This window comes from Hibiscus syriacus, unplaced genomic scaffold (genome assembly GCF_006381635.1).
Source record: "Hibiscus syriacus cultivar Baekdansim isolate YM2019G1 unplaced genomic scaffold, ASM638163v2 tig00116997_pilon, whole genome shotgun sequence".
NCBI lineage: Eukaryota > Viridiplantae > Streptophyta > Magnoliopsida > Malvales > Malvaceae > Hibiscus > Hibiscus syriacus.
Genome location: NW_024063513.1, coordinates 5,442,536 through 5,458,917, shown reverse-complemented (window position 1 = coordinate 5,458,917; position 16,382 = coordinate 5,442,536). Strand labels below are relative to the sequence as shown.

At 31.3% G+C, this 16,382-nt stretch overlaps 1 protein-coding gene across 3 annotated transcripts; it reads right to left on the bottom strand.

Moving 5' to 3' along the window:
- Nucleotides 1–1,671: 1,671 nt before the first annotated feature.
- Nucleotides 1,672–5,474, bottom strand: LOC120194059 (ergosterol biosynthetic protein 28-like). Of its 3 annotated transcripts, XM_039196462.1 has the most exons (4): nucleotides 5,445–5,463; nucleotides 5,269–5,411; nucleotides 2,634–2,840; nucleotides 1,672–1,871 (listed from the first exon to the last, which is right to left on the bottom strand). In XM_039196462.1, exons 2-4 carry the CDS (start codon nucleotides 5,381–5,383, stop codon nucleotides 1,804–1,806), a joined length of 390 nt encoding a protein of 129 aa, XP_039052393.1. In that variant the 5' UTR covers nucleotides 5,384–5,411; nucleotides 5,445–5,463; the 3' UTR covers nucleotides 1,672–1,803. The 3 variants fall into 3 exon arrangements, with proteins under 3 accessions (XP_039052393.1, XP_039052394.1, XP_039052392.1); XM_039196463.1 differs by having other exon boundaries at nucleotides 2,634–2,836; nucleotides 5,265–5,474; XM_039196461.1 differs by having other exon boundaries at nucleotides 5,269–5,474.
- Nucleotides 5,475–16,382: the final 10,908 nt, after the last annotated feature.

The window sequence follows — 16,382 nt, the reverse complement described above, 5'->3', positions numbered from 1 at the left end:
CATTAAATGCAGCATTGAATATGGGCCTGAAAAAAAAAGATTGCAGAGAGAGTAGTGAAGGAAGTTGGGGACTCATCATCTCCATTCATTAGTTTCTGCAGAGCTGCTATCTGCCTCCTCTGCTTCCTTTCCTTCCCCGTCTTTAGCTCTTATTATATGCCCTCTCTTTTTTGCTTTATTGCTTATCAAGTGACTGGTGACAATACCTAAGATCAAAATCGATATTTTGATTAGAAAAAGTTCGTCAAAAAAATGGAAGAAAGAAAAAAGAAGCCAGAGGTTTAATAAATGAGCTTGAGCACCAACTGATGGCTGACTCGACCAATGAGGCTCTTGTAGTTAATAATTTTTTTCCAGATATATGTCGTTCAATCAATCATTTCGAGTAACATGCATGAACGAGTTTAAAAAATAGTTTGAAGAGATGGGAAACAGTTTATTTGGAAATACGAGAAGGGGTTGAATTAGTTCATGCATGCACTGCATAGTAAAAGATCAAACTTTGTTAAAATTTTGAACTTGCAATTTTCTGATTTTGAGAAGTAAAAATAGCTTCATTTACCTCTCAAGGTCAAACAAATAAAGCCGACATGTTCTGTTTTGTTTTCATTCCAATATTCCATATCCTTTTCAGCCACCTCTCTCCACTTCTCCATTTTCATGGCTATATTCCATCCTATTCACCAGGCATTTTCTGATCTTACGGTATTCTTACCATTTCTTTCGAAAGGATTTCCTTCAGAAATATTGCTGTTGCTACTGCTGCTTGTGCAAGGTACAGATTCTTTTGGATTAGCGTGAATCCAGATTCCAGGTTAAAAAAGGGATATTGTTTTTCCTTATCAAAACCATTTTTTTTCTTTTCAAGAGGACATCTTTTCTTATTCCCACTTTTGTTTCTGGTGACATGCATTCTGGTTTATGATTTTTATTAAATTTATATTAATCAATGGTCTTCTGATTCCTATGTTGTTCTTTGTTAATTTCATGAGTAAAATCTCCAAATTTGAAGGGATTTGTCTGATTCTCAAGTTAAATGACATTAATGGTCATCACAACCTGCATGTTCAGCTTATGATAAAATAAGATCATTTGCAATTTCTGCAAAAGAAAGCAAATAAACATTGGTAGGTCTATAATAGCATAGCTGATAGCAAATTCGAACTTATTAGATGATGATATAGGACGTGATCAAGAGGAAGTTGAGGATCCTATTGATGAACAAGATCTTAAGTTTATATGAAGAGCAAACCATGAGCGTGGGTGACGAAATTTTACAGGATCCAACACGGAAGCAGTACAATACATACACGATTTATTGTGGGGGTTTATTTGTTAAGGCCGAACTGATCTTTTGGTGTCACCCAAGCCCAAATCTCAACATTTTCTAGGCTCTCAGCTCAGTAAGTAATGACCCCTGGATAACTGGACGCAACAAGCAAAAGAAATATGCAAAGATTTGAAATATTTGCCTACTTAACAAAAGGTCATGGCAATGAAGGTGGTTTCCTGTGCGGCCCAAAGTTCAAATTGTTCGCCAATCTTTGCTATTTCTATTCCTTCCTCCCCTTGAAGTTCAAAATACCATCGATTAAGAATGCTATAGAAGTATAAAATCTTCTCTTTGAATCAATCTATAATGGAAGTACTCAAACAGAATGCTATAATCTATGAGACACAACTCCAGTAAACAGATGATACCAATTAGAGTACCCATTGAGAACATAAAATCCAAACTAAGAAATTATAGTGTCAGGCTGTCAGCAATAAGATTAAAGCAAATGAAAGTAAATAAGTTAATTTTCAGGCATGCTTGACATGTCTTAGCTGATGTGCATTCCACTGTAATAGCATCCATATAATTGATGTCCCTGATTTCGAGAAGGGGAAAAATTAGTTATCAGGCAAAAATCACAACATGATAATTACAATCAAACAGAAAATGCAAAGCCAAAACATTTAACCAGACCATGGCGCAATTGGTGAGCCAAAGACCTTAAAACGAAATAAATATGACTAAAATGATGAATGGACCCCCAATACTTTCTCGGATAAGCTCTTATCTTCTATTAAATTGGGCCCTTTAAGTATTATTTTTGTTTAATGGAACCTTTTGTTACATGAAAGCCACTAAACACCGGCAAATTAAGGGTTAGTCTAATTGCTTAATCAGATAAAAATAGTAACTTAAAAGTTTAATTGGACGTTATAAAATGTTAGAGGCTTATATAAGAATTAAGGGAGGTACCAAGTCTCTTGTAGCAATTTCACCAATATGGTGAAACATTTTAGAGCAGCATGCAGTTCTAGCTAGAAACGTTGATGCCATGAACTGTTACAGATCAGGACATACTAAAGAACGATCAAGAAGGATGCCACGAGATCTTAGGCTTTTGGCAATTGCAACACAAGGCTACAAACCTAGTAACTGAGGATAATACTATCGCCATTTATCAAATTTTATTCTGAAAATTTTTCTTGGTCGGTTATACAATCTACAAATTTTGATGTAATAAAAACAGTAACAAGTCTGAGGGAAAGATTTCAGCTGCTTAAATTAAAGCTTTCCTGCAAAAGTAGTGACAAGCAACACAAACTCAATATGATGTCACGTCTACTCATGAGCAACATACCTGCAAATATGCCTACAGTTGTCAGATTTGAGAGAGCCATCGTGTGATAGAAGGTGTATTCAGTCAAAAAGTGACCAAAGGCATAGATGAATGACAAAAACGTCACCAAGTATAGTGGCTTATTTTCCAAGTTAAATGCACAAAGAAAACAGAGGGTACAAGTCAAAAGTGTCCAAACTCCAAAAGTCCTCCCATGAACTTCGCTCAATGCATTTCAAATCAAGGAGATAGCCAATTATAAGATCAGGAAAGACATATTCAGCAGAAAACATATTGCCATCTGGGGTCAAATCCTTTTCCCAAGCTATACCAATACCAGCGTCTTCTTTGTGAAAAATATGTTTAGAAATAATAAAAGAGTAATAAGGGTACAGAAGGAAAACTCAACCGCGCGGGTAATCAAGTTGCAGTCTAACATAGAAATAAAATAGAACATTACCAAATTAATTTTCTGGAAGAAAATGTATTAAAAAAAACAAGAAGAAGAAGAATAACATATCCATTCTAAAATTGACAAATTTTGATATCTCGAAGGCTTATTATCCCGAGTTTCAATGTCTCCACTCTTAGTGTTTAGTTCAAGGATTGTGAGAATCTCACATTTCCATGTTTGGTTGGTCGGGAATCTCATTTCCGATAATATTTTATTATCAATAGTAGATTTTTTTGAGTATATTACCGGGAATGTCATTACCTCCATTCCCTTAGGTATTGTAACATTACCGGCGTTTTGGACTAAAATGCCCTTAAATTTTTATTTTTTTTCAAAAATATCCTTCTTCTGTCATTGAATAATAAAAATTCTACGAAGATTAAATTACAAATTTAACCTTAAATTATTTTAGATTTACAAAAAAAATCTATAATTAAAATTTTATATGAAATTCAGGGGTTAAATTTTTTTTACCCTTTCATTAAACATTTTTTATATTTTTAATTTTATAAAAAAATTATATAAATATTATGAATTTAATTTTTTAAGAAAAAATATAAATATTTTATAATTTGTAATATTATACAAATATATAATAAGGACAATTTGATCAAATATACATTCCAATAATCTTTTATTCTTTTAACCAAACACGGTAATCTTACATTCCTGCTAAACCAACCAAACACAAAATACAAACGCACCCTTAAGGTATGAGGTTTCAGCAGTTCTAATGAATCTAGAGCTTCTTAATAGCAAAAAAGCAGGTATTCAATCCCAATCTTGTTTGTCTTGTTTGAAACAGATGCTCCAAATCATCATTGAATATGGAAATACTCAAATGCACAAGATATCACGCTCAAGCCAATATCTGGTGTATATGCAGCAAATAAGATTGACTACATTGTATTACCTCTGGTAACCCTTCCTCTCAATCCTTTTCATTATAACATGTGCAAAGACAACTGTATATAAATGCACCCGAATAATGAAAGGAGCATGGACATTTTCAAATTGTACCGAGTGTTCTAATTTTTCTGATATCACGGTCAAAATCCAAAGTTTTGTATCTTTCCCAACCTATGATCTCAACTCTCAAGCCAAATACATTCCTCATTCTTAAGTTTTCTTGTGGGAAATCACCTATGACCACTTTTCCATCAACATACTTTCATTTTAGATATGCAACAGCTTATACACGCACTTAAAGAACTATACTTGAAGATGCAAGAACACAAAATTTCAGATGCACCAAATCTTTGTGTTTTTCTACTCCAAGTCAGACATCAAATATCTTACTTGGACAGTCAGCACAAAATTACCAAACTCATCCACCTTGCTATAAGTTCATAGTATCCACAATCCACCATCACATGACAATTCAAGCTAAGCTTCTCTACTTTTTGACCGAACTAGTACAAGAAACCTACTAGAGTAAATCTTTCTCGGTTTTGGTACAGTAACTTAGGTATAGATACGAATCATGCATTCTCTTCTACCCTCGTTCCTTCGCATCATCCAAGACAACCAAAAGGCATTGTATGAAAAAAAAACCTTCAAGTAAGATGCATTATCATCATTGGACTGGTAAGCAATAACAAAAGATATTTGACTGAACAATCAAATCTGACAATGATTCATTAAGCATAATTTTTTTAAGCATTTCAACAAGAACTATCAAATATCGGCTATTAGGTCTAGAAAAGGAAAAATTCCACTAATTTAAGCCAAAAAACATGCTAATTAGTAGTAATTTTCTTTTCAATGTAAGACAATCTCAATGTATCATTCAATTAACCCAGCTCAAAGTACTTCTTGCTGGCTTTTAGAAGACACAAATTATTATATTGTAGAAACTAGTTTTCCAAAAGCAGCAAAGCTTACATTTTTCCTCTAACAATATTCAAATTTTTAAACTTTGGATCCCACGTTATACATTATTGCCTGCTTTCTAATCTGGGTATTGAAGTTTTGATCTCAAACATAAAGAGACATAACCCAACACCTGGTATACATGACCCCGAAACACGAACTTAATTCCATTGTTTAGATGTAAAAGATTTGTTACTTAAAGAATAAGTGATGTTCCCCAAAACCATATATTCTAATTAACGGGAAACAAGACATTGAGAGCCATTAATATACGTAAATAAAAAGGTAATTTAAGCAACCAAAGAAGAAGCTTGGGAGAAAGAAGCATAATAGTGGTGTTGGAGAAAACAGCGAGACGAAGAGCCCAAATATCGAAGAAGCCGAACCAAACGGAGAGTAATCGAAGTGAACCCACTCGTATTAACCACCATCCCAAAGCCTTCATCTTCTTACTTCAATCTTTTTCCCCCTCCCTCCTCTCTGTTGTACAGTCTATAACTCTATACTGCTGCCTGCCTTCAACTGGGAACTGCCTGATTTTTTGTAAAATATTTTTCGATTGTCAAGTATCTTTAAAAAGTTGAAATTCATAATTTTCATTTTTTTCTAAAATATTTCTAATTAAAGCTATTTATTTAGAATTTTTAAAATTAGTATTTAAAATAAACATTTTATCAATTTTAAAAAAATTCAAAATCAAATATTTATTTTTGTAATAAACATCTTATTTTTTAAAATAACCTGTCATCTTTAAATGAATTTGATTTTTCTAGTTTAAAATTATTTAAATTAAATATATTATAAAAATAATTTAAATATTCATCATTTAAAGATTTAATAAATTTAATTATAATTGCTTATTAATACACAAAAAATATGTAAACTATAATGATAGTTGTTTATTAATATAATTCAGAGAATTAATAATTAATTTAAAATAAAATAAATATTTAAATTTATGTTCAAATTAGACCATATCAATCCATGAGTTAAAAACTCACACTAAGGGTCAGTTTATTTTCCTATAATTGATTTTCTGAAAAATATTTTCTTTATTTTTTAGTGTTTGGTTAGTGGAAAATATAGGTTCAATGTAATTCATTTTCTTACTCAATTGATTTACTTTGCATTTTCTATAAAATGATTTAACGTCTGATTTTTCATAAGTAATTTTATGAAGTTTTCATTTTAAAACATAAACACTCAAAATATTATTATTTTATATATTTAATATTAATAAATTATTTTAGTCTTATTTTAATAAAAATATTAATTATTAAATTATATTTAATAATAATTTTAATAATTTTATATTTTATTTTATTGTTATAATTATATTATTATCGATCGATGGAATCGGCAAAGAGGGAGGTGAATTGGCAATTAAAAATTTTAGTGGAAACTTTTGCAGAAAATTCAAAAGATTTGCACAGGGATTTAGAGTGGTTCGACTTTCTCAACCAAAGTCTACGTCCACTACCTTAGCTATCCACACTAAGGATTTTTCACAAATTCACTAATTTGTCTTTCTTTTGAGGACAAAGAGTAACTTTACAAATCCCTCAAGAATTATACCCCAAATTCTTGAGAACACTCTCTCACAAAGAGGACAATACAAATTTTGCAAACTTACAAGAAAATCCTCACAAGAAAAGATGTTTGCACAATTCTAGAACAAAGAAAGAACACTCAAGAATAATACAATTGAGCACAATAAGTGTTCTTGAAAGCAAAAATGAATATTGAATGAAATAGGCTTGAAAATGCTCAAACTTGAGGTTTGATGATTTCCCTTTGATTCTCTCTTGATTCTTGTTGATTTTTGTTTCTTGTAATGATCAACGGCTTCTAAGCTTGTTTAAATACACCTTCAAATGATTTTGAACGTTGGGGATCATTAATGAAGTTATTGGAGCCATTTAAGTGTGAAAACAATTAATATTTTCTACTTGGAGCGTGGGGGGAATCGGTACCCCCTCATAGGGAATCTATTCCCTAAGTGTAAAATTCAAATATTTCGACCGTTTAGCAGGGGGAAATCGATACCCCTTAGGGGAATCGGTTCCCTGGGGTATCGATTCCCCCCGAGCATTCTGTTTTTCTCAGAGCCAAACCATTCATGGGGGAATCGGTACCCCCTTGGGGGGAAATCGGTTCTCTCTGAGCAATCTGGAATTTTTGGCTTTGAAATGGTTCGAAATATTTTGTAAATTTGTTTTGAAATTATTTTAGGTTTAAAACTTAATTTTACATTTGAGTAAGGATTAAAAATGACGTTTGAAAGATTTGGAGTAATATTTTGATATTCGAATAATTATATCGAATATACTTAGAAAATCTTTTTGGAAAATCTTAAAATTCATTTATCTTAATTTGTTAAATCGAAATATCAAAATATTTTCGACAATCTCCCCCTTTTTGATATAACAAAACATTTTAGTAATTTTAACAATCTCTCCCTTTTTGATATAACAAAACATTTTAGTAATTTTAAGATTTTGAAATTACTTCCCCTTACTCTAACACTTCTCCCCTTTAAAACACTTTAACATTTATCCCCCTTTTTGTTAAATCAAAAAGACTTTTAAAAGATTTTAAACAAGGTTTTGAAATCATTAACCAATTGATTATAAATATATATAGCTTAAGCTGCTAAGATCACAATCAAGAGAAACGTTAGCCATTAGTTTCATAATCAATATTCATAAACAATGTGACATGGCAAAAATTGGTCATAATAGAACTAATATGTAAATGATGCAAAAATAAACATTAAGCTCAAAATGAAAGTTAAAACCAAACCAAATATATAAGCATGTAAGTTCAAATATCCAATTATCCAACAAATTCAAACATCCAAAATAAAACAATCCATGAACATCAAAATGTTTCACAATTCAAAGTTCTGAGTTCGGGATGATAAATCCATTGGCCTGTTTCCTTATCCTTTTTCCATCTTGCTTTCTTCAAGAAAGTAAGATTGATTTGGTTTTTAAGAGGGATAAGAATATCAGAAGAGACCCTCAGACCGAGTTTGATAAACAAATTACGAATGAGACAACCATAAACCAAGGCTTTTATATTCTTGGAAGGAATAGTGTTTATGGAAACTCACTAAAGATGATCTGTGGCAGATTAATCTTCTTTTTATGTTGGATACAGTATATCCACCATATATCTATGTTCCTAAGGGAGGAGTACCTACCTCCGGATGGTCTAAAACACCAAGAGATCATATAATGAAGGAATCTATCACGATAAGTTCTTAGGGTATTCTCATTATCCTTAGACTTATAGGGTGAATCCACAGTCTCTTTTTCATTAAACCTGAGTTATCTAGTCCAAAATGGGTAGCGAATGTGTCGGAGTCAATAAAAATAAATTGTCCTAAACGATAGGATCGAATTCCTATAATTTCAGATCGGTGCTCATTTTGGACACAAACCACATTGGAATAGAAAAATGTGGACTAATTGATGATAAACCAAAGATTTGAGTTTAAAGAGTTTATCAAACTTCTAGGATTTAAGAGTAGGAAGATATTGAAAGTCAATATCTTCTATAGCTTGGATCGAAGGGATACGTTTTTCCCGGATTTTGTATGACTCAAAACAAGTATGGTACCTATGATATAGATCTTGTCTACGACCAGGTACGTGAAACAAGAGTTCAGAATGGTCATATTTGGGTTATTTGGATTGGGTGGAGGAATAAGAGGTCGGTTTTAACTTGGGCGACTAGACAATGTCCTAGGTCGTTTATGATTTGACATGGTTTAAGAATCGGAATAGAATATGTAACCTGCAAATTTAAACACACGTATGCAATATAATCAAACCCAAAACTCAAATGAGTCCTCAATATTTCAAGGTTCTCTAAATCGAATCCTAAAGGGCAATGTTTTAAAACACTATTTGGAAAATAATGTTTGAAAATCATAATACGTATAGTTTTATGAAAACAACATAATTGAATCAAAAACATCAATTAAAACAACAATTCTCGATTTTTTTATTTCAAAATTAAAAGATAATTTTGAAAGATTGAGTGTTTTTGACGAAATTGGTTGTAAAATCATCATATCACCAATGTCGATGTAATGTTCATCTTAGAACTAATCAAAACTAGTCCTAAGTTCAAAAATCAATGAAATAGAGGTTTTAGAAAAATACATTGAAGAATTTTGGATTTGAGTGAGATTAGATGAAGTTTGCACGTTTTTTTATGATTCCAACAGGTTTAAGAGATGATATTTGAAGAGAATTCCGATTAAAAAAATGTTGTTTTTATGAAGTATGGAGATAGGGCGAGAGTAGAAAGGAAAAACAACTAAGAGAGTATAAGAGAGGGTTTGAGAGTTTGGGGTGTTCTTCCCGTGTTAAAAACCAGAACCCAGGGGGTATCGATTCCCCTACAGGGGGAATCGGTTCCCCTTCAAGGGGGTATCGATTCCCTCTGCATCAAAACCAATAAAATCTGATTTTAAACACTCAAAATGCTAAATTAATTTTCTCTAGTGGTATTGGCAACTCATATATTGAAAATTAATCGTGTTCAATCCATCAAATCAATCTTTCAATTACATTTGAACATAAAGTTAATTTTCACCAAAAATCATAAACTCCCCCTAACTAAAAGCAATGAATGCAATCAAAAATTACTATTATAAGCATTTTTCATTTATTCTTAAAAGTGCTAAAATTATTTTAAGCACTAAGTGAAGATAGGTTAGTTAAACCTAATTCTCTCCTAAGTGTCCAAAAATGTTCCTTGTCTAAAGGCTTTGTAAAGATATCCGCTAATTGATGCAAAATATCAACAAATTCTAGAACTACATCTTCCTTAGTAATATGGTCTCTAATGAAGTGATGTCTTATTTCAATGTGCTTAGTTCTATAGTGTTGGATGAGATTTTTAGTGAGACAAATATCACTAGTATTGTCACACTTGATAGGAATGGTACCTACTTCAATTCCATAATCAAAAAGTTTTTGTTTCATCCATAAAACTTGTGCACAACAACTACCAGCTGAAATGTATTCGACTTCAGTGGTAGAGCAACACAATTTTGTTTCTTTGAAAACCAAGAAATCAATATATTTCCAAGGAATTGGCAAGTACCGGAGGTGCTTTTCCTATCTAATTTGCATCCTCCATAATCCGCATCAAAAAAGGCATGCAAGCTAAAGCTAGAGTCTTTAGGATACCAAAGTACTAAACTAGGTGTGTCCTTAAGGTATCTAAAGATTCTCTTAACAGTTATTAAATGTGATTCCTTAGGGCATGATTGAAATCTAGCATATAAGCAAACACTAATCATAATGTTCGGTCTACTTGTGGTTAGATAAAGCAAAGAACCAATCATTGACCTATATAATTTAACATCCACACATTTACCTCATTCATCTATGTCAAGCTTTGTTGATGAGCTCATTGGAGTGTCATGAGGTTTCCCATTTTTCAGTCCAAACTTCTTGAGCATATCTTTAACGTACTTAGCTTGATTGATGAAGATGCCATCTTTTCTTTGCTTGATTTGGAGTCCCAAGAAAAATGAGAGCTCCCCCATCATGCTCATCTCAAATTCACTTTGCATTAGCTTGGAAAATTCTTGGCAAAGAACATCATTAGTAGAACCAAATATTATATCATCAACATAAATTTGAACTACTAATAAATCTTTACCTTTATGCTTTAAAAACAATGTAGTGTCAACCTTCCCTTTTGAAAAACCTTTTTCAATTAAAAAGTTTGACAATCTTTCATACCAAGCTCTAGGAGCTTGTTTTAAACCATAAAGCACTTTTGTCAATTTAAGAACATGATTTGGAAATTTTGAATCTTCAAAACCTGGAGGTTGTTCCACATACACTTCTTCTTTTATAAAACCATTTAAAAATGCACTTTTAACACCCATTTGATATAATTTAAATTCATGAAAACATGCAAATGCTAATAATATTCTAATTACTTCCATCCTAGCTACGGGATAGTATGTTTCATCATAGTCTATGCCTTCTTCTTGAGTGTAGCCTTGAGCAACAAGTCTAACCTTGTTTCTCATTATATTACCACTTTTATCAAGCTTATTCCTAAATACTCATCTAGTACCTGCAGTAGATTTATTACTAGGCCTTTCAACTAATGTCCATGCTTTACTTATCTCAGATTGATTTAACTCTTCTTGCATAGCCATAATCCAATGTTCATCATTTAATGCTTCTTTAATATTCTTAGGCTCTATGCATGAGATAAATGCAACATAATTACAAATATTTCTAAGAGAATATCGAGTTGTTACCCCTTTGGATGGATCACCTATGATTTCACCATCCTTGACATAGTTGTACTCTCTTGGGTAAGATAATTCCCTTTCTTCAATGGTTGGATTCTCGAGAGGATCATGAGTTTCCTCATCTTTCATTTTTTCCTTTGATGATGGTTCTCCAAAGTCATGTCTAACGTCATTTGTATTTATAATACCTACATCATCATTCAAACAAGAATCCTTCCTCGGAAGGAGATTATCATCGAAAACAACATATATAGACTCTTCTACAACTAAAGTTCTTTTATTAAATACTCTATAAGCTTTAGAATTTAAGGAATAACCCAGAAAAATTCCTTCATCACTTTTAGCATCAAATTTGCCAATATTGTCTTTATCGTTGTTTAAAACAAAACATTACATCCAAAAGGATGAAAATAACTAATGTTAGGCTTTTTATTTTTAAAAAGTTCATATGGAGTTTTCTTCAAAATAGGCCTAATCATTACTAGATTAATAACATAACAAGCGGTATTTGTGGCTTCCGCCCAAAAATATTTTGGCAAATTGTTTTCACAAAGCATGTTTCTAGCCATTTCTTATAAAGTTCGATTTTTCCTCTCAACAACTCCATTTTGTTGAGGGGTTCTAGGAGCTGAAAAATTATGGCTAATACCATTAGAATTATAAAACTCAGTAAATCCAAGATTTTCAAATTCAGTTCCATGATCACTCCTAACACTAGTTATAGAGTAACCTTTTTCGTTTTAGATTACTTTTGAAAACGTGATGAATTTTTTTTAATGTTTCATCTTTAGTACTTAAGAATAGAACTCAAGTCTATCTAGAATAGTCATCTACCAAAATAAATGCATATTGTTTTCCTCCCAAGCTAGTAGTTCTAGATGACCCAAAAAGATCTAAATGGATCAATTGTAATACTCTACTAGATGATACGTCATTAATGGATTTAAAAGAAATTCGCCTTTGTTTTCCTTTAGCACAAGCATCACAAATTTTATCATTATCAAATTTTAGCTTTGGCAACCCTCTAACTAAATCTCCTTGAATCAATCGTTGCAAAACACTCATACTAGCATGTCCTAGTCTCCTATGCCATAACCAACTATCATGATCATCCTTAGCAACTAGGCATAAATTAGTCATATTGATAGAATCTAAATGCATCATGTAAATGTTTCCTATTCTATGACCAACAAGCATAATCAAAGTAGATGCAATGTCAATCAATTTTGTAAACACTTAATTTAAAAATAAGACATTGTATCTTTTGTCAAATTCATCTAATCGGATTATGCTTTAATCCATTCACATACAAAACATTATGCAATGTTGATAATCGAGATTAAGAGCACATGCATAAAGTTTTTGAAAATGTTATGCATTAAAACTTTATAATATTTAAAAAAAAATCTATACATAATCATTAAGAAAAATTTAAGGTCAAAATTTTGCAAAACCAAAGTTCTTGAAAAATCGATATCAATTGTTAAAGAGATATCAATTACATTTTAAAAACAATTTTGACCAAAAATTAATATGATGAACTAGAGTTTATAAAACATTACCAAAAAATTATTATGTTCACCATACAATATTTTTCAACATACATGAGACAAAACATAATCATTTAGAATTATTTAACATTTAAAACCTCATGCATGCATAAACTAAATGAGCAACCAAATAAAATAAAAATATTAAGTTTAGAGGTTACCCATTCCTTTTTCAAATTGCTCCCACACACCTATAAGAGATATTTAAGTAGATTTTGGTATCCAAATTGCTTTGGATCCTTGAACATTAATTTCAATGCCTCTTGTTCCTTTTGGAACCCATACTTGTCTAATTTTAAATCGTTTTCCTTTCTTTAAAGGACAAATATGTTCCTTATGACCATGATAATGACAATGTGAACATATTGTCATTATTGAACTAGATGAATTATTTAAAATGATCTCTTTTTCTTTTGTTAAACATTCAAGCTTAACTTTCAAATCGAAATTTTCTTTTTCAATACTTTCAAATTTCATTTTTGAAAGTTCTAAATCCTTCTTCAAGATTTCATTTTGATTTTCAAAATTCATTTTCATTTCTAGAAGAAGTTTGTTTAATTTGACAATTTCTTTTTCAAAATTTTCAGATTTTATTTTTGAAAGCTCTAACTCATTTCTCAACATTTCATTTTGATTTTCCAAGTTTGTTTTAGCTTTCAAAAGAAGATCATTTTTAACAATAAATTTAGAAATCAATTTATTGTATTTGGAGTTCATGGTCTCAAACTCCGAAAATAATTCATCATAAGCATCTTGTAACTCATTAAAAGATTTTGAATTTAATTTATTTGAGTTAGAAGATACCTTTGGCTTTGTGAGAGCTAATAGAGGCATCACATTTATTGGTTCTTCTTCTTCCTTGTCTCCATAGATCTCCTCAAGCTTATCCCACATCTCTTTGGCACTTGAACAAGAAGAAACTCCTTTATATACATTAGGATCAATTGCACAACATAACATGTGCATAGCCTTTGTGTTTTGTTGAGCTTTCTTCCGTTCTTGATCACTCCACTTCTTTGCCTTCTTCATAGGAGAAGAATATCATTTCTCGATCATCATCAAAGCTTCCTTATCAAATGCTTGGATAAATATCATCATGAACTTCTTCCAACGACGATAATTTGTTCCATTGAAGTGTGGAGGCACGTCAATTGGTCTTGATTCTTCCATGGAGAATGAACCGGAAGTGGACGCCATCATTATCGATTTAAATCTTCCCGGATCTACTCAAGAGGCGGTTAAACCTTCAAATGAGTCAAGCTCTAATGTCAATTGTTGAGTTAATTGATCGATGGAATCGGCCAAGAGGGGGGGTGAATTAGCAATTAAAAAATTTCGGTGGAAGCTTTTGCAGAAAATTCAAAAGATTTGCACAGCGATTTAGAGTGGTTCGACTTTCTCAACCAAAGTCTACATCCACTACCTTAGCTATCCACACTAAGGATTTTCCACAAATTCACTAATTTGTCTTTCTTTTGAGGACAAAGAGTAACCTTACAAATCCCTCAAGAATTATACCCCAAATTCTTGAGAACACTCTCTCCCAAAGAGAACAATACAAATTTTGCAAACTTACAAGAAAATCCTCACAAGGAAAGATGTTTGCACAACTCTAGAACAAAGAAAGAACACTCAAGAATAATACAATTGAGCACAATAAGTGTTCTTGAAAGCAAAAATGAATATTGAATGAAATAGGCTTGAAAATGCTCAAACTTGAGGTTTGATGCTTTTTCTTTGATTCTATCTTGATTCTTGTTGATTTTTGTTTCTTGTATTGATCAATGGCTTCTAAGCTTGTTTAAATACACCTTCAAATGATTCTGAACGTTGGGGATCATTAATGAAGTTATTGGAGCCGTTTAAGTGTGAAAACAATTAATATTTCTATTTGGAGCGTGGGGAGAATCGGTACCCCCTCATAGGGAATCGATTTCCTAAGTTAAAATTCAAATATTTCGACCGTTGAACAGGGGGAATCGATACGCCTTAGGGGAGTCAGTTCCCTTCGATCATTCTATTTTTCTCGGAGCCAAACCATTTAGGGGGAATCAGTACCCCCTTGGGGGGGAATCAGTACCCCCTTGGGGGGGAATTGGTTCCCTCTGAGCAATCTAGAATTTTTAGTTTTGAAATGGTTCGAAATATTTTGTAAAGTTGTTTTGAAATTATTTTATGTTTAAAACTTAATTTTACACTTGAGTAAGGATTAAAAATGACATTTGAAAGATTTGGAGTAATATTTTGATATTCGAATAATTATATCGAATATACTTAGAAAATCTTTTTGGAAAATCTTAAAATTCATTTATCTTAATTTGTTATATCGAAATATCAAAATGTTTTCAACAATCTCCCCCTTTTTGATATAACAAAACATTTTAGTAATTTTAACACATAAACACTCAAAATATTATTATTTTTATATATTTAATATTAATAAATTATTTTAGTCTTATTTTAATAAAATATTAATTATTAAATTATATTTAAATAATTTTAATAATATTATATAATATAATATAATATTTTATTGTTATAATTATATTATTATAATATATAATTTATAATTTTATTCAATAATATATAATAAATTATTAATAAAAATAATATTATTTATTAATTTCATAAAAATGATATTACTGAATTGATGAATATTTAATATATACTCCTTAAAATATAATATAATATTTGTATTTTAATATTATAATTTTTAATATTTTAACAGCATAATTATTTTAATAATTAAGTAATATAATTAATAATATATTATTCTTATTTTAATAAATAATTTATATAATTTATGATAATTTTATTTTAATCTACAAGCAGAGAGACTCCCTAATTATCGAGCCCCACCGCCACCATTTTTACTCTAGTATTATCGTTGAAGCCTTTGGCATTGGCCCTTCCGTTGTTTTACAACTGTAAAAAAAATAAGAACTTCGTCACATCACATGCCTCTCTGTTTTACTCTGACATACTGTAAACCCCCAGAAGAAGCAAAAGAGTAAGGCCAAGGGTCCCCTTCTTTTGAAACTACAATCTATAAGGCAGCCCCTCACCACCAAATCCGGTCCCACAACTTTGCCTTTACAATCGGCTTCCTTCAAATTAAAAGAAAAAAAAAAGGAGCAGCAATTGAAATATGCATTAGTTACACGTTAGTTGAAGTGTTAGAAGTCAGTCAGCTAATCTGTATATAATAAAGAAATAAGGTTCTTTAATCCTTACCAAGTATGCTTGAATAGTCAGTCTAATTTCTCCCATTAAGTGCAGCCTCCTTTTCTTTTCTTTTTTAATGAAACCGAATTACAGATATCATTCATAAAACAAATCTTCAGTACGCTGCAGGCAATAGTAGCGTGCAATGACATCTCTTGCCCCATTTCCCATTTCCTCAGTACACTGATTAAAAAAAACTCATAATATAATCAAATTCCATGACGTCAGCGTGACTACAAATATTATCCCAAAAGAGGGTAAAACATACAAAGCCACACGGTTAAAAAACAAAGCTATCTTCCCCTTCTTACATTATAGTTTTGAATTTTCTAGTAAGCGGTAAAAGGCAACTTAAAACACCTCCGGCAGAAAAA